The sequence below is a fragment of the Chelmon rostratus genome, chromosome 6, assembly GCF_017976325.1.
Source record: "Chelmon rostratus isolate fCheRos1 chromosome 6, fCheRos1.pri, whole genome shotgun sequence".
In the NCBI taxonomy this organism is placed as follows: domain Eukaryota; kingdom Metazoa; phylum Chordata; class Actinopteri; order Chaetodontiformes; family Chaetodontidae; genus Chelmon; species Chelmon rostratus.
In genome coordinates, this window is record NC_055663.1 from 22,045,269 (window position 1) to 22,072,530 (window position 27,262).

At 41.0% G+C, this 27,262-nt stretch overlaps 1 protein-coding gene across 1 annotated transcript in view; it reads left to right on the forward strand.

The window, feature by feature from the left end:
• Window positions 1–2,215: 2,215 nt before the first annotated feature.
• kcnq1.2 (potassium voltage-gated channel, KQT-like subfamily, member 1.2) overlaps window positions 2,216–27,262 on the forward strand; it is a 159,718-nt gene continuing 134,671 nt past the window's right edge. Inside the window, exons 1-9 of the mRNA XM_041939608.1 lie at window positions 2,216–2,709; window positions 15,110–15,200; window positions 20,567–20,693; window positions 20,860–20,938; window positions 21,036–21,132; window positions 22,705–22,845; window positions 25,199–25,309; window positions 25,601–25,696; window positions 26,456–26,593. Coding sequence (XP_041795542.1) covers window positions 2,216–2,709; window positions 15,110–15,200; window positions 20,567–20,693; window positions 20,860–20,938; window positions 21,036–21,132; window positions 22,705–22,845; window positions 25,199–25,309; window positions 25,601–25,696; window positions 26,456–26,593 — 1,374 coding nt within the window. The remainder of the gene's footprint in view (window positions 2,710–15,109; window positions 15,201–20,566; window positions 20,694–20,859; window positions 20,939–21,035; window positions 21,133–22,704; window positions 22,846–25,198; window positions 25,310–25,600; window positions 25,697–26,455; window positions 26,594–27,262) is intronic.

Below are 27,262 nucleotides of genomic sequence, written 5' to 3' on the forward strand. Positions count from 1 at the left end.
CCGATCAGAGGCTTGTGCTTTCACTGCTTTTTCGATGTTAGGATTTGCTTTTTTTGTAAGTTCTAGCCTATATTATTAAGTTATTTTACGACTGGAGCTTGTTTTTAATTGTAAAAACAAAAAACAGAACTAAAAAAGTAATAATAATTCCACGTTATTTACCACCGGGTACAACTTGAGGTGTGTTTCTGCAGTTAAAGGTAAGATTTCACTCATTGGGTTTGACATATCGTTTTGCAGTTTAATTCGCGGAAGGGTAGCAGTAACGTGTAGCATTAAGAAACGTAAACATTGACTGAACATCTGCTGGAATATGCAGCTACATTAAACAGACCTTGGCTTTTTTTGGACTGCTTTCAGGAGGTTAGTTGAGCAGATGAACAGAAGAAAACATAGGTTTTTAGGGAAATAAATGCAAATCTTCTTCACTTATTTTAACCCACATTCTGTCATGTAATTTGCGTTACAGGTCTCATGCCGGGCTCGGTTCAGTTTAATGGAAAGTCACACAATGCTCTGTAACTGAGTCCCACAGCAGTCTGTGCATGTCTGACAGTTCATTGTGTCTCTCATGACTGTGTAGTTTTAAAGGTAGAAACTCTATCTACAGGGAGACAGCAGCATGTGGCTCCTGTCATCAGTTCATCCTTAGCTGAGGACAGACATGAAGTGGGGTGGCCGCCTCCAATTAGTCTCCCTCTCTTGTTCTATGAGACTTTTTCCGATCCTTTTAGGCAACATCCGGTCATCTATCACACTGCCTGGTTCAGTGTCTTTCCAGAGAAGATACTAAACCACCTCCCACTAATTAATTGTCAGTATAGCTTGCTTTCACTTTGCAGGTGGAAAGGGTTTTTGTCAAGGTGTCATCCTGCCCAGACTTAGTTACAGGTTCACTGACATTTGCAGGCATTAGGAATTTATATATTTGAGTCAATATTTAGGATGTGCTCCTGATTTGCTGCTCCCATTACCTAATTCACACAGTGAACTACTTACCTGGACTCACATAATTAGTTTCCTTCATTACATCGATTTTCAAAGGCAAGCAGTGGAGGATTTGGGCTCACTTGAATTAGCGTGTATCCTTAAATAGTGTACTTGACTTTTACCTTAATCTGACAGTGACTGAAACTAAAAAAACAGAGAAAATGGTGAAAGACAAGCTGCAACACAATCATTCACGTGGCTCCATCTACCTCCATCTTAAATCAGTCTAATTTTCATCTGCCTGCATGTTGATTTAGCTTATGTGATGTTCTGTGTAACTGTTCGGGAAGGTCACGTTGTAGCTATTGTGGCTTAAAATGTGTCGTAGGCTGGATTGTTTTCTCTAAATGTTAGCAGAGTGCATGCTGAGCATTTGATTTACCCTCCCAGATGGGAAACTAGACTGGTTTTGACATCCATCAATGGCAATGCAACAGGATGTTGATCTGTCGCCGCCACATTAACTACGTGTATGATGCCGTTTGTGGAATATTAATGCCTGTAGCGCGTGTATTAGCCACAGTATAATGGCCTACCACTATAACCAGTTGCAAAAGTTCAGAGGAAATGTTGCTGATTTCTTACTCATTAATGGCCGTCCCTCGCTCTTCCTTCTCTTTTTCACTTCATGGAACACACATGCCACTGTACATCCTGTAGATATATCTTAGAGCAAGAAGTAGGACTGTTACACAATGACAAGCCTTAATCGGCATCAGTGCCCTGAGCACGATGGGCCTCTAATGTGCAGTTCAGAAGTAACATGATGACGGGAAAGACCTTCAGTACCTGCAAGATTCTAATGTGATGATATTTTTGGAGTAGGCATATGTTTCTTCTATGCTTGAATCTGTAGCAGCTACATGAGCAGATGTTTACATAGCAGCCAAGAACTGAAATTATTTTTTCGCTGGTTCAGCAAACTGAGCTTTACTCGTCTTGTATTTTTCATGACAGATGCTAAATTAACAAGGTCATAGCAGGTAGAGGGCGAGGCTTACTTTCAGTCATACTATCTCCATGACTCATGTCACTTCTTCCACTGCAGGTATGGATACACATGCAGTACAGCAGAGGGTCCTCTTGTCTGCAGCGGGTAGCTAGCCATGCCCAGCTAGGTGTCTTATCCTGTTGGGTTGTTCCCTTTTAGCTGAACCTTGGTTAAAACCTCCAGGACTTCTAAGTCCCCCTTGGCCCTCTGGACGGGACCATCCTGCGGGGCAACATGGGTGAAAGGCGGACGCACTCCTTTCACATGACGTGCCACGTGCAGCGCGACTATGGCAGCAGGATGGCGAGCTCCTTCATAAGTTGCAGGCCCAATGGATATGCCAGCGCACGCCTCAGCCTGGACCAGCAGATGGATGCTGACCCTGCAGCCTCCACGGGCACTACAACTCCTAGCTCTGCCCTACGGGCTCCTGCACCTGACAGAGGCCACTACTCTCCTGTTTCACTGGAACTGGACCCCGCAGCTGTGAATAATGGATCAGGCATTCCCTGCTGTCCGCCAACGGACACAAAGGACCCGGCGCTGACGGCCATACACAGCCAGCCCTCTATCACCTCTGTCCCTCCACCTCTCCCTCGTTCGAGCTGGCTGCATCACCATCAAAAGGATTTCCATAGCCCTTACATCAAGACTAGCATGCAGGGCGATGTTTACAACTTCCTAGAGAGACCTGCTGGACTGAAATGCTTCCTCTACCACTTCCTCGTGTGAGTACCCGTCTAGTTCTGCGTATACTGATTTCAGTACAACCATGATAAGGCTTTAATACTCAGTGTAAAAACTTTTAATATCAGGGCTAAAAGCTCTTTAAAATTCAGTAAACAGTCTAGTTTAACACAGTTCTGCCACACATCTCTGTGGGTTTCCCTTCATCAGCTCCAGCCCCTCTCTCGTTAATTACATCTAGTGCTGCTCCTTCCAGTATTAGGTTCTGGTTCCCAGTAACAAAAAGAGAGGTGTCTGTGGCCTGCTGGCCGTCTGTGCTTGTTTTAAGATAGCCCAACAGAAGCAGGTCAGTGTCATCTGGTCAACCACACCTCTGGCGCTGATGACCTCGTTATATTCTGCACCTCCAAACAAATCAGCAGCCTCATGCATGAGCACACCGACCCACAGTTAAAACAAAGCTGATGATAATTACGTGAGTCATTTTTTTGGTGACACTTAGGAACACTGTCGCTCCGTTGTTGGTAAAAATATGCTTGGGCTGTGATGAAGTTGGAGTGTTTTAGCATGGTCTAATGAGCGGAAAAAAGGCTGTGCTGCAGAATTTGCATTCGGGAATATGTTTTGGTGTCACTTCCAGAATGTGGTTGATACTGTATTGTATCACCAGTTGAAAAAGTCTAATTTTGACCCCATGTTTTGTTTTACCCCATTCAAATATCCTGGAAAATAGACTGAAGATGTAATATAAATATGTTAAAGAAGTAGTGAAATAATATAAGAATACATGGTTAAAAAAAAAACTTGGCTAGCATGTGCTTCATATTTCACTAATAATTTTAAATTCTAGCCTGTGTACATTAGATTCAAAACATTTTTAATTTTATCATTATAAGTTTCCAAATTCAAGAAGTTGTCAGTTTGAATGAAAAACAATTAGTGTAGTGATAAGTACATTGTAGTGTTCAGCTGAAGTGAACGTAAAACTCTTAAAAATCAATTTCATGGCCAAGAATACCCTCCTAACATGTGACTAAAGGATCTTCTGTGATCTCTGAAGTATCCCACAATTTAGTCCCAGACATCACAGTAAGCCCTGAGCCCATGGATTTAGACCAGATTAGATGAAAATATGCATGATAATAATAGAAGTTCAGTTGAAATGCCTCTTCTGAACTCTTCCACATTCGGCTGAATTATACATCGGGTAACAATGACAGCACGGATGCTTCAACGTTCTGTGTATTAAGGCATTGAGCACCCCTGCAGCCACAGTGGACTGCATTTTACTGTTTCATTTTCCTCCTGCTTATGTGTTGTGTAGGTACAGTAAAAACGGACTAATACAGCATCCTGCTCTGTTTGTTACCCACTCACTTTGAAAGGATGTTTGGAGGATTAGCTGCTGCTTCTGCTGCTATAGTTACACATGCATCCTGAACTGGATCATTAATTGGCTGAAAGGCACCTGTCATACACCATGTTGTGTCTAAGCAGACCTGGGCCCAGGTCAGGTAAACCAGAGCACTGTGTAGTTAAAAAAAAAAAAAATTGTCCTGAGGACCAAAGGGACTTTAACATACTCGGTCAAATGATTTTTATTAAGTTCACATTGTTATGTGTTGCTAGAAAAAGGATTTTATATGCATGAACAAATAGAAATAACATCACAGTAGCCACTACAGCAGAGTAGTATCCACATGTGTGGTTTTCCACATTAGTTACCCATTTATTGTCCTATAAGATATTATGGCTAACCCCATAGTGTAGGTTCATAAGGAACAGATTGTTTCCACCAGTAAAGGTAAATGTTAAAACCTGATTTTTAAGATGTGCTCTATTTGGACATTTTTGCCAATAAGGTGTGCACATATGTGACCTTTTGCAAGAGCACAGGTTTGACTGTGATATTGTTTTGCATCCTGTTTGCACTTAAATAGAGAAACACATCCGTTGTGGTCCCATATGCATACAAAGAAACCAATTATTTTCTCAAAAACTGCAACTAAGGAATAAGCCTGCAAAGTCTGAAGTCGATAAAGAATTTCAGAAACTCAAGTTGTAAGAGCTTGTAAAAGCTATGAATCTTTTCCAAGAAACACAGTAATGATGAGACAGGTTACTTTACACACACACACACACACACACACACACACACACACACACAGCACACGCAGCATTTAATTGTCAGCATTTTTTGTGCTCACATGTTCACAACGTATAACACAGCATCTCACATTTGTAGTCATGACTCAGCAGTTCGGCAGCTGTGACCAAGAATAACCAGGAGTGTTTGCTATGCAACTTCTGCCTACAATCTCAGAGATCTGAAGAAGGAAGTTCCTGTTCCTCCCAAATCATCCATTATCCCACCACATTTACCCCCTCTACGGTGCTTTAGCTTAGCTGCCTTCAAACGACCTAATTGTTTAAACATAGTTGTGGCCCTCTGTCTGTTTGAAATTGTGCTTGAAGAGAAGTAGAGTTAGTCTCATTAAGATATTACTTTCGTCAGTCAAAGATGAATGGAAACACTGCTGAGATTCGCCGCTGTACCGTATGTACAGTGTGTGTTTTGTGCGCCCTGCACTGCTGATAATCCATCCCAGCAGTAATTGAGGCTCTGATGTTCTCCCCCCACAGAGGAGAGAGAACCTGAGCCTTCATTTAATATTAAACCCTTCGGACTGATCCCCGCTAGCACTCCTTTAAGTAACTCTTACTTGTCAATGGCTATCGCTGGTGGCCATCTATTCTCATGGCCTCTTTAGAGGTTGGCAGAGGAGAAGGGAGGCATAAAGGGCCGTATGCAGCACTCATGACAGCCCTAATTGGCCTGCTCTAATAGACCTGCTCTACATTAGACACACACAAACAACAACACACACACACACAGGTGGTTGCTCAATTCATCGCTGCTTTTATTGTGTTAAAGCCAGGATAAACAACATCTCCACAACTGCCAGCAATTCAGCACAGATAGACAAGTGCATGTTTGCATGCAGACACAAGCATGCATCTACCAAAACACACACGCACACACAGATGTGCAAATGTGGCTGGACTGCAGTACAATACAATGAAGGGAAAAACACAGACATACTGGCTCACACAGGCTTATGTATATCAGAAAATGCACTCATCAACACTCCATCTGGCTATTTCAGAACATCTGTCCAATCAACAGGTAGCGTACAGGCATGACACAGATGACACAGACACATGCTTGCACAATATACACATGTGCACTGAATGTGTGTATTAATGAGCATACAACCGCTAAATAGACCTTTTCTGTTACAGTGGATTGATTTGACCGATTGGTTTCTGAAAGCTGTTGCGTGATTTTAAATTAAACTTGCTAATAACTGGAATTTTGTACTAATATTTAATTATTGTGGAAAGAAATTGAACGAGTTGGTGATTTGCTGAGGCTTTATTTCTTTGTATAGTACTCGTTTGAAAGATGGATGAAATTCTGTCATGTTGGTTTACATTAACTTTGGCACAGAGCCAGTGTCAGCAGTTCAGCTGAGGGAAAATATTAAGCCTTTATTAATTAATTTTTCCTATTTTCTAAATTACTTTATTAACTTTGTTTTTAGATAGATTCTTTAGCTAAATCGTCATAATTATTTCATGAGGAATTCATCACATAAAACTAATTAAAAGATAAATAATTGAATGTAATTGAAGCAGTTTCAGTTACGGACTTCGTAACCAGGGAACATTCTGTCTGCTCTTGACGCTGGAAAACAATGAATTGTTAATAGAAACACATTTAAACAAAATTAATGTATAATATGTTAAATACCATGTCTGTCCAACCCCAGAGTGGACGGAGAGGAACACTAATGCATGCACAGGCCACGCTAATGATGACAGAGTTAATCATAGTGGGTAGAAATCCCTTGGACGCGAGACAACATACGAAAAGAGTGTCCGAAAAGAGTCTTATGCAATGTCATGCAGACTCACCAGCACACAGACAACCTGTGGCAATGATCCGCTTCACGGTTGGGCCACTCCCTCTGAGTCTTTTACATAACCGAAAGGAATGAACATGTATGTATGTCCTCATGATTCCCAAATGCCCTTCTCATACTGCAAGCAGATTACAACCATACCTCTTGACCCTCTTATTGACCAAATCTAACAGTCCAGCTTCTTTCAGACGTAAAACATACAAATTCATTTGAGATGGAAAGTTTGAGCTGCAACAGCAGGAGAGAGACCAACTTACTATGAAACACAATCCTTATTTTTTTCTTTCAGAGTGTTTGAAATCAAAATGTCATTATCTGCTAAAGGTCACTTTTTTTCCTCTAGCATCATTCAACCACATCCAGTTTGCAGTGGAAGAAGCATTGCACCTGCTTATCCTCGTGAAAATGCAGCAGGCCAGATGTTGTCTGGAATCCTTGGTTCTGTCATGTGTTTTTATATCGGGACAGATTATTGAAATGGCTATAGTGAATCCCCTCCATCTATGCGGAAAGGGCAGAAAGGAAACCTCCTGTTGGATATCTGCTTACAAGAGATTACTGACTGAATGAAGTGTACTGTATGGGTCACTTCCGTTTCTCAGTAGCAAGTTACGTGCCTCGGAAAGATTCTGTAATGCTGTTTTTCTCCAGTTGAAGACACTGGTTCCAAAACTGGTCCAACATGTTGCAATGAATGAAAAAGCGATGCCTAGGATATGATAGCAAAAGAAATAATGATAAGCAGCCCACAAAGCAAACTGCCGCTGCTAAATTCAAAAGGTCCAGTGTGTCGGACTTAGTGGCATCTAGTGGTGAGGTTGCAGATTGCAACGAACTGAACACCCCTCACCTCCCGCTCCATTATAGTGGCTGCGAATAACGAAAAGGAGCTCTCTAGAGTCAGTGTTGGATGGTCTGTTCTGGGCTACTGCAGAAACACGGCAATGCAATATGGTGGACTCCATGGAGGAGGACCCGCTCCCTCTCTAGATATAAAGAGCTCATTCTAAGGTGACGAAACCACAAGGATGATTTTCATATGATTATGAACTCCTGAAAACATACTCACAAATATTCTATTCAATTTCTGTCATATTCTGCCAATAGATCTCCATAAATCTTAGACATTGGACCTTTTATTCGGATCTATCGCTTTTCAAAGTAGAATTCTGTTATGAGCCAATTTAATCTCTAGATGTTGAATTCAAACTTTGAGTTAAAGGAATAGTTTTGCTCATTCTGATATCTTTGTTCAGCCGAACCTGAACATCAGTTATTCACCTGCCAAAAAATATAAATTAGGAATATTGCTTTTGCTTCAGAAACATGTGTGAATAAGTAAAGCATTTAATAAATACATTAAGCTTTAACACTATGTCAAAGTGTCATTTACCGTGACAGTAATTTAATTTACTGCTCTGTAACCTTTCCAATAATGAAGCAGCACAGCATTTTTAAACTTGATCCTCTTGACCCTCACGGCAGCAGATTATGCAACCCCAGCATCACTTCACATTGTCTTGGCCTTGTTTGGCCTATTGTAACAGTATCTTAAATGCTTGCAAAGGTGTGTAAATGTACTGAATTTATCCGAGAAGCTGAGGGTTTTGGCCTTTGGCTTCGCGTGTTGCTGATGCTGAATCTGGCATGTTCTTGGTGAACTTACTGGTTATGAATGATGATACCCCTCCTAACTATTTCTCTTGTCATTCATCTTGCCCTCCAACCTGTAAGGAGATTTACATGTATTTTCCAAGTATTTGGGGGACAAGATGATAGTTAAGCCAGGATGGAATATCCATGTTTGTGACCGGTGGCTGATGTGGTGTAATCCACCCTAAGCTCCTACATGGATGGGATGGGGAGGAGGGGGTCAGTAAAGAGGGTTGTGGAGGGCAGTTCTGTTTCTGACCAGGCTGGCTAACAGTGATGGTCAGGGCAATTTGTGTGCTCTCGGCTTGAAGTTTGTGCTTTTTAGAGTCACGCTCTTTTTTTTCATGTCATGTCCATCCGAATAGAGAGGCCCAAAACGCAGTGTTTTCAAATATGTAAAGATTATTGGAGTTAAGTCAGTCACAGGGAGGCAGACTGTATGTGCAAAGTTAATACCTGGATTTGCACCCAGTGCTTACAGGTGGATGCTGTGCTAAAGTGTTATATGAGCAGCAATGGCAGTGATATCAGCTCAAAACTGCTAAACTGAGGAGCAGTACATTATAGGCACAGAATTATCATGTTAAACAGACACGTTTATTGGAAAATATCTTTTTCAATGTGGAGAATTAGTTTTATTAATACACTCATGAGAAAATCCTTTGATGCTGGTGAATCGAGGCCAGTTGGGAAGCTGGGAGAGGCTTTGGCTTTGTATTTACGGCATAGCTTTAAACTTGCTGTTTGTTGGAGAAGAAAGTGGGTGATTTGGTTAAAGGTAAGTAGATGTAGGATCTTAAAGAGTTACAATGACTTCAGATGTTGTAGAGGCAGCTTGTTTGTTGGTTTGCAAGTGTGAGCTGGTCCAGGTAGTGAAAACTACTGTGATAATAACATTTCTGTTAAGTTTTGTTGCTACGTATCAAGAGTAAAAGTGTACATATGCTTGGTGACGTTAGATACGTGTATGTCTCTATTATTGGATGTTGGAGGTAGTGTGCTTTGGTGAGTCATAAAGAGGTATTTCAGGTTTCAAAGAGTTGTTTGATGCACAATTCTAGTCAGTATTTGCTTTAGAGGGCAGTTTTGGGTGTGTGGTTGCAGGTGCAGAGGTTTGGTGGTATGCCAGAATGGTCCAGCTCAAGGAGAAGTAGCCGCCTATTTACCTCGTTCATACACTCATCTTTATAATAGAGAGGCTCACGGCAGATGTAGGCATATTATACTTCTCACTGTTTTCACTCTCTCCATCATTAAAAGCTTTTGATGCCAGCGGTGTTGAGTTCAGCTCCAGTTCGCAGTGGATCTAGACAAACTCTGTTGGCTGGACACCTGATCTGGCCATGGCTCTCTATTAAGACTGTGGCACCAGCCAAATGTAGCTCAGCCTAAGTGGATGCAGTGTTGATATGAGGCTTGCTGAGCTGACTCTCTATTCTTTGCAGGGATAAAGGTATCAAAGATTCAGAGGTAGATTTCAGATGGTACAAGATGATATTCACTGCTGAGCTGAATGAGGTTCAGAGAGGTTTTGGTTATGTGTGTATGGAGGGAATCCTCACCCAGCCTTTGGCACATCGCACCGTCCGTATTGATAAATTAGATTTAAACACAACCAGCCAATGTTGGCCCAAAAGCCACAGGTGTAATATTAGCATGCCCTTGCTACTGTTGGTTGGCTTCATTAGTCATATGACCCTTGTCAGACTTGTTCTAAACCACAATATCTCCCGTCTGGGTCATCTCAGACACCCCAGAGTGGAAAAAAAAAAAATCAAGTAAAGGTGTAACGATTAGTCAATGGAGTGATTATTTGATCAGCAGAAAAGCGGATCAATCAGGCTAATGTTGGAAAACTTCATAAAGTGTGTGTGCGTGCGTGTGTGTGTGTGTCTACCAGAGTAGAGAGTGCATTTGCATACATGCAAGCATTCTTGTCAGCCACACTTTTGAGATGACATTGTGCCTGTGGTCTGTAGTTCCTAAGCTTATATTGCGCTAGTTTCACAGTTGATTGAGTGGAGGGTTTGCTGTGGCTCGACACTGTACTCATTTTAGTGAATCTGGACGGATCTGCAGTCAATAATACTCGCTAAAGCCCCAGCTGTTTTGTTTTAATCAGATCCCAGGGGTTTTGGCCTGGCTAAATAAGGTTGGCTAATGGTTGGGAGTGACCCAGTCATGTCTGCAGCAAACACCTCCCTGTGGTGTCAGTGCAGAAAGGTTTAGGATACGACATTAGGAAAGTGCTAAATCACTCCGTCTAGCTACTGTCGGTACACACCCTGAATAAATGCACCGCCTCAAAACGCTGCAGTTCAAGTTCAGCTTTATTGTCGTGTGTATTAGAAATGAAAGAAATCCTTGTGCTCGGGGTCTCTCTGCCTTAAACATGACGCAGGACACACACTACAGATATGCACAAGAGAAATTGGTGCAAAATTTGAAACCACGACAGCTTCAACTACTGTTTAAGCTCCAACCTCCTAACTTTATTAGAACAGTGCATAATGTTGTAGAGTGTTGTGTGTTGTAGTGTGGTAGACTATAACTAAAGTATAAAGTAAATATTCATGTCCAATTTAATCAACGATTTCTACCATCTACCATCTAATCTACATTAATGGTTTCCTATAATATATTTAATCTACTGTGCTGTATTGTTTTCTCTAATATCGAGCATGCGTGTCAGAGGGTTAAGACGTGTAACAGAGCACAGTGGCACATTTTAATAGCGATTTACACAGAACACAGTGTATAAATGAATGAAAATTTGACTTTATGACATTTGGCATGATTAAATAAAAAAGTCTTTGATCAGCCTGATCCTGATGATGAGCTTGGGACATCCCTGAGTCTGCAATCCCGTACAGACTCCATATTTTTTTAATATGTGATTCTAAAATTTTCTCCATTCTTGTTGATCTTGCTCTCGCTTTCAAGCCATTCAAAATGGGAAGAAATGGTCTGCAGGTCTAAAATGAGCGGCAGCCTTGTGCTAGATGGCCTGTCTAGTGAATTCCAGTGCAGTATGTGGAGTGCCGTGAAAATCGCATTGCTCTTTTATCCTTCCAATACACAACAAATGTCATCGTCGACACACAGATTACATGACCTCGTCAGCGGCCTACATGACTGTGACACCATATTTATGTTTATCCGTATAAGATGATGTCCTGGTTTTGAGTGTTTACCTGCCCTCGTCTTAACCTGCGCTGACTTCTGGTCTGTTCCTTCCCAAAACGCTGGTAATGCCAGTGCCTGAGGGCCTGGCAACAACATACATACTATCACCTTACCAATCAACCTGTTTACCTGTGGAGTGTTCCAAACAGGTGTTTTTGGAGCGTTCCACATCTTTCCCAGTCTGTTGTTGCTCCTGTCCAAACTTGTTTGAAACATGTTGCTGCCTCAAACTCAGAATAAGCAGATATTTACAAAAATCAATGAAGCTGATGAGTTCAAACATTAAATATATTGTCTTTGTACTGTTTTCAATTGAGTAGATGTAATAAAGAATTTCTAATATTTACTACAAAATAAAATAAACAAGCTGTTAAATAGCCAGTTGTCCTACAAAGATTTCAGGGCGTCTCTGTGTGTCTCTGTGTCTCTGTTTCTCTTTTTGTCACCAGTATTATTCCCATCAGCCAATCACTGCACACATTGGATCAGTTGCAATGAGACTTAAAGGAATGAAAACAGAAGGATTTTGTTGGTTGAACAAAATATTTATTATTTCACAAATGTCCTGAATTTCAATAATAACACTAATACAGTAGAATTCACAACAAAAGCAATCCCCTGTCGATGATGATGATGATGATGATGTTGGTTCCCTTATGGGTACAGGAATGCACTCAAAACATTATGTTCCAGTGCCTTGCTTTTCTGTGTTTTTTAATGTACATTTTTCTATATCACACACTCAAATCCTCTCCAGGGTTATGTACAGTTGTACTACACTGACCTCTAAGTTACTTATGGCCAGCCAGTGAAAAGACCCCAGGTAAACATAAAGTGATCGAGTTAGCCCAATAGACAAGCTCACAAGCAGGTTGTGCCATTGTTGTGGTCCATTCTTCCGAAGAGGGTGGGCGTTTAGCTGTTATAAATGTATAAATAGTCCATTAAATAGTCCAACAACTCAGAGTCCTAGTCGAACCCAAAATAGACAGTTTTGCAGAGACATGGAACTTTTTTTCTTAAAAAAGTACTTAAAGGACTTAAAAAAAACATGTATTTGTATTTTAAGCAGAGTCCAGGAGTCCAAGTGTGTGTGTGTGTTTGTGTGTGTGTGTGTGTGTGTGTGTTGAGCAGTAATCCTCAGAGACTAAAATCACTGCCCCATCTGGCCAATGTGTCATAGTCTGTGCACAAGGGGAATCCTCCTTTAGGAAACTCACCCTCCATCACCCCACTCTGCCTTGTGTCTCATTCTACCACCTGAGAGGACGGAAATGAGCATGATCTTTTAAGTAAAGCACACCTTCTACCTCTCTCTGGAAATGAGCTGGGTCACATGGGTGTCCAGTATACAGGTGTGGCAGGTCTGATATGGTAACATGCTTCTCTCTTGGGAAAACTCAAAAAACAAGGAAAAAAAGGAAAAATGAACGGTGGCCTCAGTCAGTGCAGCCTTTGCAGGTCTTTTGTGTGGGATTATATACATTTCCGCATTATTTTCTATGTTAGATGAATAATGATAAACAACAGATACTTACATAACCCTTCCAGCATATGGCATGTAATCCTGCTTGTGGTACACAGCATCATAATGCACCCACTGCTGTGTGTTTTGAAAGTGAGCTCCAACATGATGGTGCTGCATGCAAACACTGAGTGTGTCATGTAAAAGCACTTTAAAGATGTGTTCCAAGGATTATTTCCGGTATGGTGGAAATGCACACAATTGACTCATAATCCTGTCGAGTCAGGAAAGACCGAGCAAAGCCCCTCTTTGAAAATTTAGAGTGAATAAATGAATGAGTAGATGGACGGCGCAGCGGCTTGAGAAGTAAATATAGTTTTTATATAACTTGGAAAATGTCCCATGTGAATGTTATAGATACCCAATAAAAACTGAATCAAGGGTTTAAATTTTCCATTTTGAGGCACCATGAATAAAATAAATGAATGAAAGACATAGCAACATTACAACCTTACATTCATTAAAGGCAGTTTAATTATACTGTATTAGGACTCATCATTATTACGCTATATTTTTAATAACCAAATTCAGTAATTTTTGGAGAATTATATGGCCCATAATCAGCAAGATATTCGTATTTTTTTAATTCACTTTACTTCTTCTCCTTTGCTATAGTCTCTATTTTTCCCCTGATCTGAAACAAGATGATTGATAGATTATTAATCTGCATCTGAATCTCCAATGTAAGGATTTGTAGGGATTTTCTTTGTCATCTATGAAAGTAAACTAAATGTTTTTGAGCTGTTGGTCAGACAGAAAAAGCAAATTTACAAAGCAAATTTGTCACCGTAGACTCAGGGATGACATAAGGAGCATTTTTCTGACATTTTATTATAAAAACGGATAAATCAATGAATAGAGGAAATAATGGTGCGATGACTTGATCATGAAAGTAATTGTAAGGTGCAGCCTACCTCCATCGTTTGGTCTCCGCCTTCACTATCGCTTTAATCCCATCTTCCCCTCTATTCACCTCTCCCTCCTTCCCCTTCTTCTTTCTTTACCTTCATTTAGGTGTGCTTGTAGTGGATGTTCAACCCACAAGGCTATATTTGTAGTCTATGTATATACACTGACAGATGGACCGTCTCGTTGGAATGTTTCTCTATTGCTAGGAGACGTGGAAACATCCTGTCAGCTGTTAATACAAGCAGATTGATGACAAAAAGAGAAACAGAGAGACTTTGCCTTGAAATCTTTGTAGGACAACTGGCTATTTAACAGCTTGTTTATTTTATTTTGTAGAATATTATAAATGAAGGCTTCACTAGAGTTCACATCTTGCCTCCTGGTTCCCTTTTTAGAGCCTCATTAACCAAAACAAACAGGACCTCCGCCAGGAAAATGTCGTTTAAGCGCTTTGTCCTTTCATTAATTTGTATAGCTTTCCCTTTTACTGGTGTGCTGTACAACCAGTTAATATCTGGGCGACAAATAAAGTGATTGCTGGTTTCAAAATGTATTAGATGTGAATTAAAGGTAATTAGAAAGATACTGTACATACAACCCTGATTCCAAAAAAAGTTTGCAAGCTGTGTTAAACAGAACAGAATTTGATAATTTGCTAATCCTTTTTGACATCTACTGAATTGAAAACAGTACAAAGACAATGTTTTTAATGATTGAACTTCACTGATTTTTGTAAATATCTGCTTATTCTGAATTTGATGCAGCAACACGTTGCAAACAAGTTGGGACAGGAGCAACAAAAGACTGGGAAAGTTGTAGAATGCTCCAAAAAACACCTGTTTGGAACATTCCACAGGTAAACAGGTTGATTGGTAACAGGTGATAGCATCATGATTGGGTATGAAAGGAGCATCTTGGAAAGGCTCAGTCGTTCACAAGCAAGGATGGAGCGTGGTTCAACTCTTTGTGAACACATGATTGAATAAAGGATGTTACTACATGGGGTCAGGAACACTTCATAAAACAGTTGTTGGTAAACACAGTTAGTTTCAGGGTTGTACTTGAGTGAAGGTCAGATTCTTAAAGCAATGGTCATATAAAGTTATAATGTTTTCTTATTGTCTACTGAAACAGTGATATATGATGATGACTGACTAGAAAACATGTTTTCTCTCCCTACAGCTTCCTCATGGTCCTGGTGTGTCTCATCTTCAGTGTCCTGTCCACCATAGAGCAATATGCAGACTTTGCCACGGGAACCCTCTTCTGGATGGTGAGCTACATCAAACAGAAAACTTTCACACCTTCCACAGAACTCCACAAATAGGCGACATCCAGAAGTATCTTCAGAACTCCCTCACGTGGATTGTAGATTTAAAGTTGTATCAGCTTTAAGGGGCTGCTCATATTAACCATGGTTCTACCGAAATAGATGTTGTCAGTGTTTTAGAGGCTTTTAACCAAAGCGCTTTATAACTTTCCTCTCATTGACGCTCACACACTCACACACTGATGGCAGTGAGCTATCATGCAAGACAGCCAAATACCTGTGTGACTGGACCATCGATGTGTAGGGCCTTTAAAAACACATGTGTGATTGTAGTCGTTGACAAAATTGATCAATTAATTGGTTAGCCAGTTAGTTAATCGGCATAAAATGTGCAAATATAATAATAGATTGAATGTAAAGTTAATTATCAAGCAAAAAAAACAAAACTTTTTTCTGATTTATTTCAGCATAAATTGTTAAATTGTTTAGAATTTTAGTGGTTCAGTTTTCTTGTGGAACAAACCTTTTTTTCTCATTAATAAAACTGATACATGTTTTCTTTGAGAGAGGGAACAGAAGAGTGACAGGTGGCTTGCCTAAAAGTATTATAGCTTCGCTGCAGTACCCTCCTGTATCCACATGATGGAGACAGAAGATCTTGGCTGGGAGGGATTTTACCCGCCATCTTACACCTCAGTCCAAAGATACTGCAAAGCTCTAAAAGAATAATCTCTCTCTGTTATTGCAAATCCCACAAAACACCTGCCAGCTTGTGTTGCATTCATCCAAAGCCCTTTACAGTCCGCAACATGTACATGCTGCACATTGTTTGCATGGGAATGGTCAGGAGCCAGTGTATTTTAACCTATTGTGATGACACCAGTTGTGCAGAATCATTTGGCTCCACACAGACTGTGCTTGCTGATACTTGCTGGTAAATTGACTTTTTTGTGGCTTATTAGGCTATTAAGACTCCTAAGTGATGCAATAAATCCAGGGCTTACAACAGGTAGAGAAAATTATGGCTGCAGTTTGGAAACTCTACAAAGAGCTTGCATCATCCGTCTCTCGCTCGCACACTGTGAATATAAATACACATGTAGCTACTGCGAACTCGCACACAGTTTGCACAGACATTTACACAAAGGCTGCACGTACGCAGACATACACAGGCGCACACAATCGCAAACTACACACATGTACCACCTCCTGAGTCCCGGGGGTAAACAGAGGACAGAGTGGACACTGTGTTCTGTAAACTTTTGGCCAGTGCCCTTTGAAGACCTACTATCGCGGTTATTCATTTATTTTTACGCAGGAAGAGCCAAATACTCTCTATCATTATCCCTAACTCTCTTTCCCTCTCTGTCGGCCTCTTTTTCTGCCTCTCTCTCCTCCTTCCACAGTTTTTTCTGTTGCTTCATTACTCAAGAAACCAGCGGGAATCAGCCCCATAAAGACAAAGAGAGAAATAAAAAAAATTCTTCACACAAATTATTGTTAGTCTTTAGTCTTGAAATGTTGAACCTGGCCTATTTGTACACCTGGTTGTGTGTGTGTGTGTGTGTGTGTGTCTGTTTGTGTGTGTATTTGTAATGCATGGTTTTAGTTCAATATTAATTGTGAGATAAGATAATACCTTATCTTGTGTGTGTATGCATACGTGCACTTGTGCCAGTGTGTGTGTGCGTACGTGTGTTTGAGGGGGTGGAGCTCTGTAAGCGGTGTCATGGTGGCATATAGTGGTGGTAGTAGCTATACTTAGAAAGTTCAGGGTTAGCTGACATCCGTGAATCACAGGCTGCTTGTTTTGGAAGGCAGAGGGGACATTAGTCCTTGAGGATATTTGGCCTTCAGGGCAGCTGCCAAAGTAAAGCTGGCCAGCCTGAGCTGGAGGCACAGAAGCATGTGCGCACACACACACACACACACACACACGTCGTATAAATCTCCTCTTCACCCTCTCTTGTGCTCAGCTCTTGTTTATCACATATTTTAAAATTTCAATATGTATTTCACAGCTATTCCTCTGCCTTCAATATGTGTGTCGGTGTACAGCTGTGCAGCTAAACACACACTCCCAGCCTGTGGGGATTTTACTGGATGCAGTTGTGAAAGTGTGAAAACAGCTTTGAACAAACAAACAAACAAAAAAAATAATAATGATAGTAATTGCAAATGAGAAAAAGACGACGTTCCATAGACCAAAGTTAGACCACAGTCACTGTACACTTTGTAACATTTTGAATGAGTACAGTAACAATAGACCCGAATTCACAAAAGTATAGATTTCCTGCAAAGAAGCTAGCTTGGTTAACAGTAAGCTGATCAAAGAAAAACTATATTCTATGAAGAATCTTTACAGAAAATGCTCCAATAACGGGCATTTAATCAGTAGATAACAGCTGCCTTTTAATATTTTCTTGGGCTGTGTCTGAAATCACTCCCTGTTGACTATAAAGTGCATTACATTTGCTGTATTCTGAGTGTGTAAATTTATCCGTAAAATAGTGCCCTGAAAAAGTACTGTTGCTGTTGCGGATTTTATAGATTTATTTAAATTACAGCTCAACAGCTGTCTGTGGTGGTGCGTCACGATAAGTCCCGGATATCTGAATTTGCTGCTCACTATTGAGTGTCCTGTATATATAGAGTGGTGAATGAGTGACCCAGTGCCGTAAGGACTGTGGATGAAGTGGTTGGATATCGATGAAATTTACTGCATTTATTTATCAAATCAAGAGGTTTTGGTGACCTTCTGACCTTTTATGGAGTGGCACCATCAGACCATGTCCACTACGAGAAACATTGCAATCTAATGCGAGGGTTGGCGAGAGAGTGTAAAAAGTTTTATGGCAAATCTCATTTTGAGTGACACCTGTGGGAGCAGTAACAGCTGTTTTTGCTCCTACAAGTGATTTATTTGTTTACAGTCATTATGCCAGTGATGCAAAATTAATGAAACAACAGTGTGCTGATGTTTACAGTTCACCATAATGTCCATAACAAAACCACATGAAAAGGACCTCACAGGGACTAAACTGGTTGTTGAGATGCAATACTTCAGTCATGTGATTCGATGCTCGCTCATATCTTTAAATCATCCATAAATAATTCACCTCTGTGAATGTGTAGTTTAGCATGTGTAGTTTAAATGGGACTGACATTATTACCTGGAATAACATGGCTGTTACTTTGTACTGTATACCACACATGAGTTGGAAAAGTGTGACTTTGTGTGTGTGTGTGTGTGTGTGCGTGCGTGTGTGTGTGTGTGTGCGTGCGTGTCCATATAATGTAAATCATTCAATTTTAGGGAGAAGACTTGGGTTAAGGTTGGGGTAAAGTTAGATGTAGGTCAAGTTAGGCTAAGGGTTAGTGTTACAAAAGTAGTGGTAATGGTTATGTGTGTGTGTGTGTCTGTGTGTGTGTGTGTGTGTGTTTGAGTGTGCATGCGTGCACCTCCCTTGTAGTGGGGCACACAGATGAAGCAATCTAATCACATTTTCGTCTGATACTGTAATTCCCAAACGGCTCTTTCAATGAGCTTCATCCTCGTCTGGCTTGACGAGATTATCGCAGCGCAGGCTGTTTTCAGTAAACACGTAGTTGCCAGTTTCTGATACACATTCAAAACACCCCAACATCTGGGTGACCCATTTTATGGAATTATTATGACTAATCCCTTCAAATTCCCCAAAATCATGAGTACCTTTGACTTTCAAATGTTACCCAGATGTCAGAATTACTAACTTGTTTGTCAGTAATATACTGAACTCAGTATAATTCATAATACAAAGAACATGAAATATATGTGCTGATATAAGATCATGTGCTAGCAAAGTTAGCATCTTTCAGTCAGAACTGTCCATGGATTACACAGCGTTATATAGACAAAGCAACAGGAACTTTAAACATAGTCTTTTACTTTCCTACACAAACAATAAGGCTATGGCTGACTGGTCAAGTTCAACTGAAATGGATGTTATAGGTAGCGTGGTCCCAGACCTCTGAATGCCTGCCCAGATCTTTGATTTGTTCAGTGATTCAAATCTGAATGAATGAACTGAAACCAAATGGTAATTTGGCCTAATTATCAGGCTACGATATAGAGACTTACTGAACCATTTCTGCCTGTCTCTGTCTTCACTTCTGCCTCTTTATCTTTCGCTCTCTTTGTCTTTAACTCAGTGACAGAAAATGAGCAATTCATGGAGATGAATAAGGGGTATAGGAATCCCAGGCGGGACGACTCAAGCGCAAAATCTAAAGATGTAAACATGGTTAATTAATGAAAATGGGCAAAGTGAAAATTCCGACAGCAGCAAAAAGGACCTCTCCATTTGTCTGCCCCATCACTAGCGTGACCCTGATGGAGGCCTGTGGTTGGAATTAAAGTTCTTTTCCACAGTACTGTTGCAAAAGTATCACTAAATGCACACATCAGTGCTTTTTCTTGATGTGCTGATAGTAGAGCGACACTTTTGCCCTCCAGAATAGTGTCTGCTTTGACTGGCAGGTCATTGTTTTGGGGCTCTGTGGTGCTGTGTTATTGCAGCAGGGCTCGTGGTATTAAGTTTCATACAAGGGGTGGCCAGGGAGCAGCCAGTTCAAGCAATCAATGAGATGGCCACCCACATGGCCTTAGGTTTTAACAGACAGTACGGTGGCTAAATATTATGCATGCACGGTGGCCAGGAAAACGATCTCCGTCAGACAGGCTTAATTAATTCACAGAGGCACACATGTATGCACATAATGGAAAAACAAATGCACATATGCACATATTGGAACACAATTTAAAAGCAGCAACCTCAGCAGATATGCAGGTGCATATAATTATAACTCCAAATCAAGCCCTTGTTTTTAATTTTTTCATAATAAGTTTTGTAAACGGTCTTTTTCAGTTTTGCAGAAGGGTTTATAATTGTAACAAGATCTAAAGTTGATTATTTAGCCTTCTTATCTGTCAGGCAGCAGTGTGATGGCATTTCATCCTGTGGCTTCAATCACTTAGCCATTGACCCTGTCTCAATATGAGCTGTCATCAGCCATGTTATCAACCTCCATCTTTCCACCTGGGTGGTTCGGTGATCTCAGCACTATTAGACCACCTCGGTGTCTCTCTTTCTCTGTCTCACACACCTGTCGTTACCCACTCATATCATATCTTAAATCTTGGTGATTGATTATAATGGCCTTAATGCTTTTAGATTAGTCCTAATGCGCGGCACTGTGTTATCAATGCGTTTGGAAATGATACCTTATCTCCTGTCACATCCTCTCGTCCTGTGTGTGTTTCACAATTACTGTCTGTGGAGCAGTGGATTAATGTAACCCTTGCTCTGTGTTTGCATTGTGCCCCACAGGAGATTGTGCTGGTGCTGTTCTTTGGCACGGAGTATGTGGTCCGGCTGTGGTCTGCAGGCTGTCGCAGCAAATATGCAGGCATCAAAGGACGCCTCCGCTTTATCAGGAAGCCCATATCAATCATAGGTGCACCTGGCATTTTCCTTTGCTCCTATTTAATACAACGGATGTCATGATTGTTCTTGTAGATAAACAACTTACATCAATGTCATGCTTCACTTTAGTACAAGGTTTCACTGAAACTGATGTGATTGTAACCCTGATTTTCTAACTCTGTCTCTCTTTCTCACAGATTTGATAGTGGTTATCGCCTCAATCATTGTGCTCGGTGTAGGGTCCAATGGCCAAGTGTTTGCCACATCAGCCATCAGGTAGAGGGACTCTTTTGTTTTGCATTTTATTATTTGCTAATAGCCGGACAGGGCTTGGAAGATAATGAGACGGATGGGGGGGTGTTGTGTGTCACAGGGGCATCCGTTTCCTCCAAATCCTGCGAATGCTCCATGTGGATCGACAGGGGGGGACGTGGAGGCTGCTGGGATCTGTAGTCTTTATTCATCGGCAGGTAGGTTGAAAGTGTTCAGGTGAAAGCTGTTAATTGAGGGTTTTTATGCAAACCCTGAGAATCTTGGTTATCTGTCTGCTAATCTGTATATAACTATTATAACTATACTTATATATAACTATTTTTTATCACATATTAGATTAGAAGAGTAAAGAAAAACGGCTCCTGTGTCCGCCTTCTTGGTCCTGCTGTGATTTACTACTTATTACAACAAATCCAAGTCAGAAATACATACACGCGTGCACACAGAAGCCACAGCAGACCTGGCTTTATAAGGAGAAGAAGAGGGATTGTCTAGGTTGCCTTGACTTTTGTTCACTGTATCCTTGTACACTCGTTTTAGCATTTTCTCAGGCTGCTACACAATGAAGTCAGAGGATGTAATGTTCTTTTCTTAATCCCTGTTCTGAATTCCTGTTCTTTGGCTATAGTCAAACCTGACATTCACGTCTCTTTGATGCATAAGAAGAACAGGACTGATCAGTGAGGATTGTGTGCAAAGGTCAAGCAAATAAACGTAAGATGAAACCAAGATGCGCCTGATTTGATTTGTTGCCATCTCCCTGCTGTCAGATGACCACTTTATCAGATGACATGCTCTGTTTAGTGGAATATATTGCCTTTAAGATCTTGCCTTCAGTGTCAGTAAGTCGGTGGAAAGGAACCGACTAAAACTAAGTGTGCTCAGAATAGCATTTCCTTTCAATGCTTCATTTAGCAGTATTGACATTTGCATGTAAACGAAGGTACTAACATGCTTGGTCAAAACATTTGAAGGAGGAAACATTTTACCTGTATATACAGTAAAATACATAATATCACATACAAGACGATGGTTACACATTGTAACTCTGGTTTTATGAATGAAGGTGAAGTTCTCTAATAAAGCTCTGTAGGTTTAGACACTCATTCTTTTCACATTTTCTTCATTTACTTTTGCATTTATTGACCTCTGCTAAGTAATCTGCCTGTTAAACAATATGGGGCTGACCCTGTAAAAGACTCTGTAAACAATTTCTCATCATTTACAGTATGTCTAACTATGGTCCTATTTCACATCAACCTCTAACACGCTTCCCTTTGAGGACCAAAATTGAAACTTGCACCTGTTGTATTGTATTGAGAATCAAAATGGTTTAGGCTCAATAAAGTTGACACCTCTTATGTTATACAGTAGGAGGAAGGTTGGTGTCTGTGTGTTGATTTAAAACACACAGTAGATGTAGTTTGGAGTAATGCTGATGTCTCCATCCTAGCTCCCTAACGCAAAATTCAAGAATTAGGCCATGATGTTAATGCCCTTATGAAGCAAATATTTTCAACATTTTTGCAGCCCAGATTTAGTCTTGGTTTCCATCAATATGTCCCATATACAGGAAAAAGTATGTAGTGAGGCACAATCAGCATTGAAAGACATGGGTCTGCTGCAACATGGGGCTGAATCATTGGACAAAGCCATTTATGGCCATAAAATAGTGAATAGTGATACAAATGGTCAGGTATGATCTGTGTATAGTCTTCCATTCAGTATTTTCATGGTATCATCTTTGGTCGACTTGATGTGTTTTTTAGGAGCTGATCACCACTCTGTACATCGGCTTCCTGGGCCTGATCTTTTCCTCCTACTTTGTCTACTTGGCGGAGAAGGATGCTGTGGATGAGGAGGGCAAGACGGGCTTCTCCAGCTACGCCGATGCCCTGTGGTGGGGCGTGGTAAGGCAGCTGAACTAGACAATAGAAGCACATTATACAAGAGAAGCAAGCCCTTCACTGATGTTTTTGTACTCGTCTCTGCATGTTTGCACGAGAACGTTTTCTAATTTTGTTTTTTTTTTGCAATGCATATATTACTTGGCTCCTTGAATGAATTTCCCAACATAGCTTACATACCTGAAAGGCCACATCACATGTACATGAAAAAGGCTTTTTCTCTCTAAAGAGCTGTTACAAATAATCTGCACAATGCTCTCACAAGTGGGGTCTTAACCAGATATGGAGATGGCTGGCCACCCTGGTTAGACCAATTATTAACCTCCTTGTGTTTTTATTCTCCTCATCACCTCCTCGTGTAGCATGCATGTGTTGCAGCGACACTTAACACAGTGGCAGGTGTGTTGATGTTTTCCGTGCGCAAAGCTGGTTTTGCTTATTTCCCTCTGTACGGAGGCTCAGGTTTCCAGAGCAGTTAATTAAACATTTGAATTGAAAGCGCAGAGTAATGAGAAACCTATGGCAGCCTTGTGCAGGGGATCAGCGTGCCACAAAGAGACGGTAATAAACCATTCACCTCTGGGCTCTTTGGCTCAAAGAACTTTTAGAGCACCAATATAAAGTGTCAGTTCCCTTAATTAAAACTTTAATTGTGGGATTACTACCTTTATGTAACGAGGGTTGGAGGGGTCACATTGCTCCTCACTGCTCTTTGGAAAGTTGAAGAAAAGCTGTTATTTGTGTTGCTCTGTTCACAATGTTGAGAAGAGAATCACGGCTGGGGATTTGCACCTTTTTGTTTTTCTGAGACTGTAAACTTGAGAGTCCTGATATGCGGTTACAATAGGTTTGGTCAGGTTTGTGAGTGTTAGCGTGTTTGTGTGTGTGTGTGTGTGTGTGTGCCTATTGAAATGAGATTGTGCTGATTGGAGAATGCTAAGCTCTCCCAGCGTGTATTCCTTTTCTTGGCATGATTTCCACATTCGGATGTGCAGGTGCAGGGCACAGCTGGAGGACAAGCCAATGCCATGATTCATATCCCCTTCTCTCTCTCTCTCTCTTTCTTTCTCTCTGTCTTACCTTTCCCGCATCTCTCCTTCATTTGCCAGTTGCTGATGGTTAGGTATTGGCTTTTTGATTTTAACAACCTTTTCTAGCTTTAACTAGGACTCAGTGTGACTGAGAAAATGAAAGCTGATGGTGCTAAACTTGCCATTTTGTAGTTGTGGTGCTTATGCACAATTTAAATTGGCTGTACTCACACATACAGTACATATGAATGCAGATTAGTCTGCATATAAACAGATATACATGCACACACACACACTTACACATATTCAAAGTCCAGGCTTGTGACCTTTGTGTAGACATGAGGAGGTTTTTGCCACACACCCTACAATCTGAATGAGAGGAGTGTTTTTCAGTAGACCATTCCCCTCTGATGGTCAGGAGGACATTGTTTAGTCATCGGATTTGTGGATGAGGGATTAATCCCCCCACCACTCCACCCACCCCCAACATACACCCACCCGCCCTTCCCGCCCCTGCTCCTTCTTTTTTGCTCCAAAAGCCCTTTTAAGTATCTCACCTTACATCAGCCGCTTTGTGTTAGCGCTCGGCGGCGGCTCACGCGGCGATACTCCATAGACACCCACAGTAAGCCAAGTGTGTTCTGAATGTGTCAGAATTGGCTCGGCTTTCAGAGTGGGTGTACATGCAAATGCAAGAGGTATTTGTTTCCCCCCCCCTCACCCCGGCAAATTCCTACACTCACTGAGGATTAGTGGCGGGAATCTTACTCCCTTTGAGGAGCAAGAACCTCAAAACGCTCCTGCCATCGCTGACAGTTGTGGAGCAAGGCCAGAACTGCTGATGAACTTTGTCTTTATTGTCTGACTCCTGTTATAGACTGCTGTGGTAAAGCTTAGAGAGTGCTGCACTGACTGACATATTCATTACATCTGCAGCTCGATGAAAATGAGAGGGATTTTTGATATCTCTCTGAATAAAGGTTTACTTGTAAAACTGTGCATTTATATTAAATTGTATTAGTGAGGTTCACCTGGGTAATAAAAGAGTTTCTCGTTACTTGGCTGACTTTGTCAATTATTGCTTTAACACTGAATTTCATGAGCAGACTTATTTTTGAGAGACATAAAGAACAGACGCCCTCTAGTTTCCTGCCTCAACCTGCAATTTGTGTATCTTTAATTTGGCTAAAATCACACCAGGCCCAGATGTTCTGAGCTCTCTTGAATCAGTGAAGGTGCTGTGTTTGCTTGTTTCAGAGAGCTGTAACACATGTATTTGCAATCTTCTTATAATAAGAGGAACTTCATCCACTCTCTGTCTTCAGGTGACTGTCACCACTATCGGCTATGGAGACAAAATCCCTCAAACGTGGATCGGCAAGGCCATCGCCTCCTGCTTCAGCGTCTTCGCCATCTCCTTCTTCGCTCTGCCTGCTGTAAATATTATTTTCATCTGAAATTTCCGAGCTGTCAGGACTTAGTAAGCTTATTTTGTGTCATTTACTCCCAATCTTATTACAACATGTTTGACTCCTGTTTTCAATTTTCCGTTTAGACATTACCCTGTGTGGTGAAGCACAGTTAGACTTATTTTTGTCTTACTTGTTATTTTTTGTCATACTTACCAAAATAATGGTAAGAAATTAGAATTTATTCTGCATCTTCATCTAAGTGTTCCAGCTTTAATATAGATACAGATACAGGCCAACCTAATTCTTTCCGATCAGGGTATCCTGGGCTCTGGGTTTGCCCTGAAAGTCCAACAGAAGCAGAGACAGAAGCACTTCAACAGACAGATCCCTGCTGCAGCCTGCCTCATCCAGGTACACTCCAGCATCGAGTGGACGCATCTTGGCTTTGAAATATGTGGTGTAGTAATTCAGAAGGTATACGTGAAAAACCAGGTCAAACACAGTCCATCAATTATTGAACAGACGACACATGACCTCTATACCACAGTTTGTACAGGACTGTGAACATGGTTGCAAAATCTCCTCAGTCTGATCCTTATTTTTTCAAGGTGCAAACGTGCACTTTCCACATCCCGCCAGTGTAAGCTTCAGGAAACACTGGAACCTGAACAGAGAAAATAAGTAACAGTATTTGTTGTCTGCAAATTCCTACTGAGCCATGGAAAAGGTGAGCTGCGTCCCACTTGCCAAGAGTGAAATGGTAGATGAACAAGCAGCCATGTTGTGCCAAAAGCTAACCATTACAAGGATTACAATTACGCTGAACACAGTGAGACACAAGCACAGGGCAGACACCTGTGACAACACAATGACAAAATACTGCAAATATCCGCTTGGTGTGACGATACCATGAAGAGAGCGGAACCGCCTGCATAAAGAATAAAGTATTTTTGAATATCAATCAATCAGCTTGATTTGTATCACACCTGTCACGAGTTAGTGCAATTCAAAATGCTTTACATGTGACTATACTAGTACAAATAGAAACTAATACAATTAGAAGGAAGCACATATATAGAGATATTATGGAAAAATGATTTATTTGCCAACCACAGTTTGTATACAGAAAAATGGGACAATTATGACAGGTTATGTGGATCTCCTCCTCAGACGCTCTGGAGGTGCTATGCAGCAGAGAAACCAGGCGGCTGTGCTGCTACGTGGAAAATGTATGTTCTAACTCCAGAGGCTGTCACCGTGGTGGAATCTGACAACTTCAGCCCTAACATCCGGAAACTGAACATATCGGTAATTATCCAGTTCAACGTAAATTCAAAGCCAAGTTCATGTTTTGTGTAGTTTTTAGTTGCAATAAATTTGACCTCAGTTTCCTTTTGACGCTGTTTTACATCCCTAAAATATGAAGTGTGTCTTTGATGTTTTGGGTTTTGATTCATTCAGGGACATTTTCCCGAATCTCTCTTAATCTTCCACTGTTTATTGTCTCTTTACTTTGATCTATCCAGTAAAGGTGAAACCCCATCCAGAAAAATATCACCACCCAGTTTTTAAACACTTTGCTCCTGTGACCGTTTATTTGCTAATTTTCTCCTGACTCAGATGACTCATTTTGAAATGACAACACGCATATGTGGTATTTTTCGTGTACGAGAGCAACATTGTCTTTTTCGGTTGACATTTGAAAGACTTCTTTGAACTTGAGATGCGGAACATCAACAAGTCTACAAAAGAGCGTTGTCAGAGAAAGCCGTCGGACTGTGATACCGCGGGGCGGATTTGCATAAGTCCGGCCCACGCTGTATTGTCTCCTTGTGCAGTTCACCTTTCACAACAATATTAGCTATGTTGTGCCAAGGCCATACAGCATAAAAGGGCAAGTTAAGTTCCCACAAACATACACACGCACGTGGAAGGACACACAAAACACACAAATGCGCGCACACACGGCAGAACCCC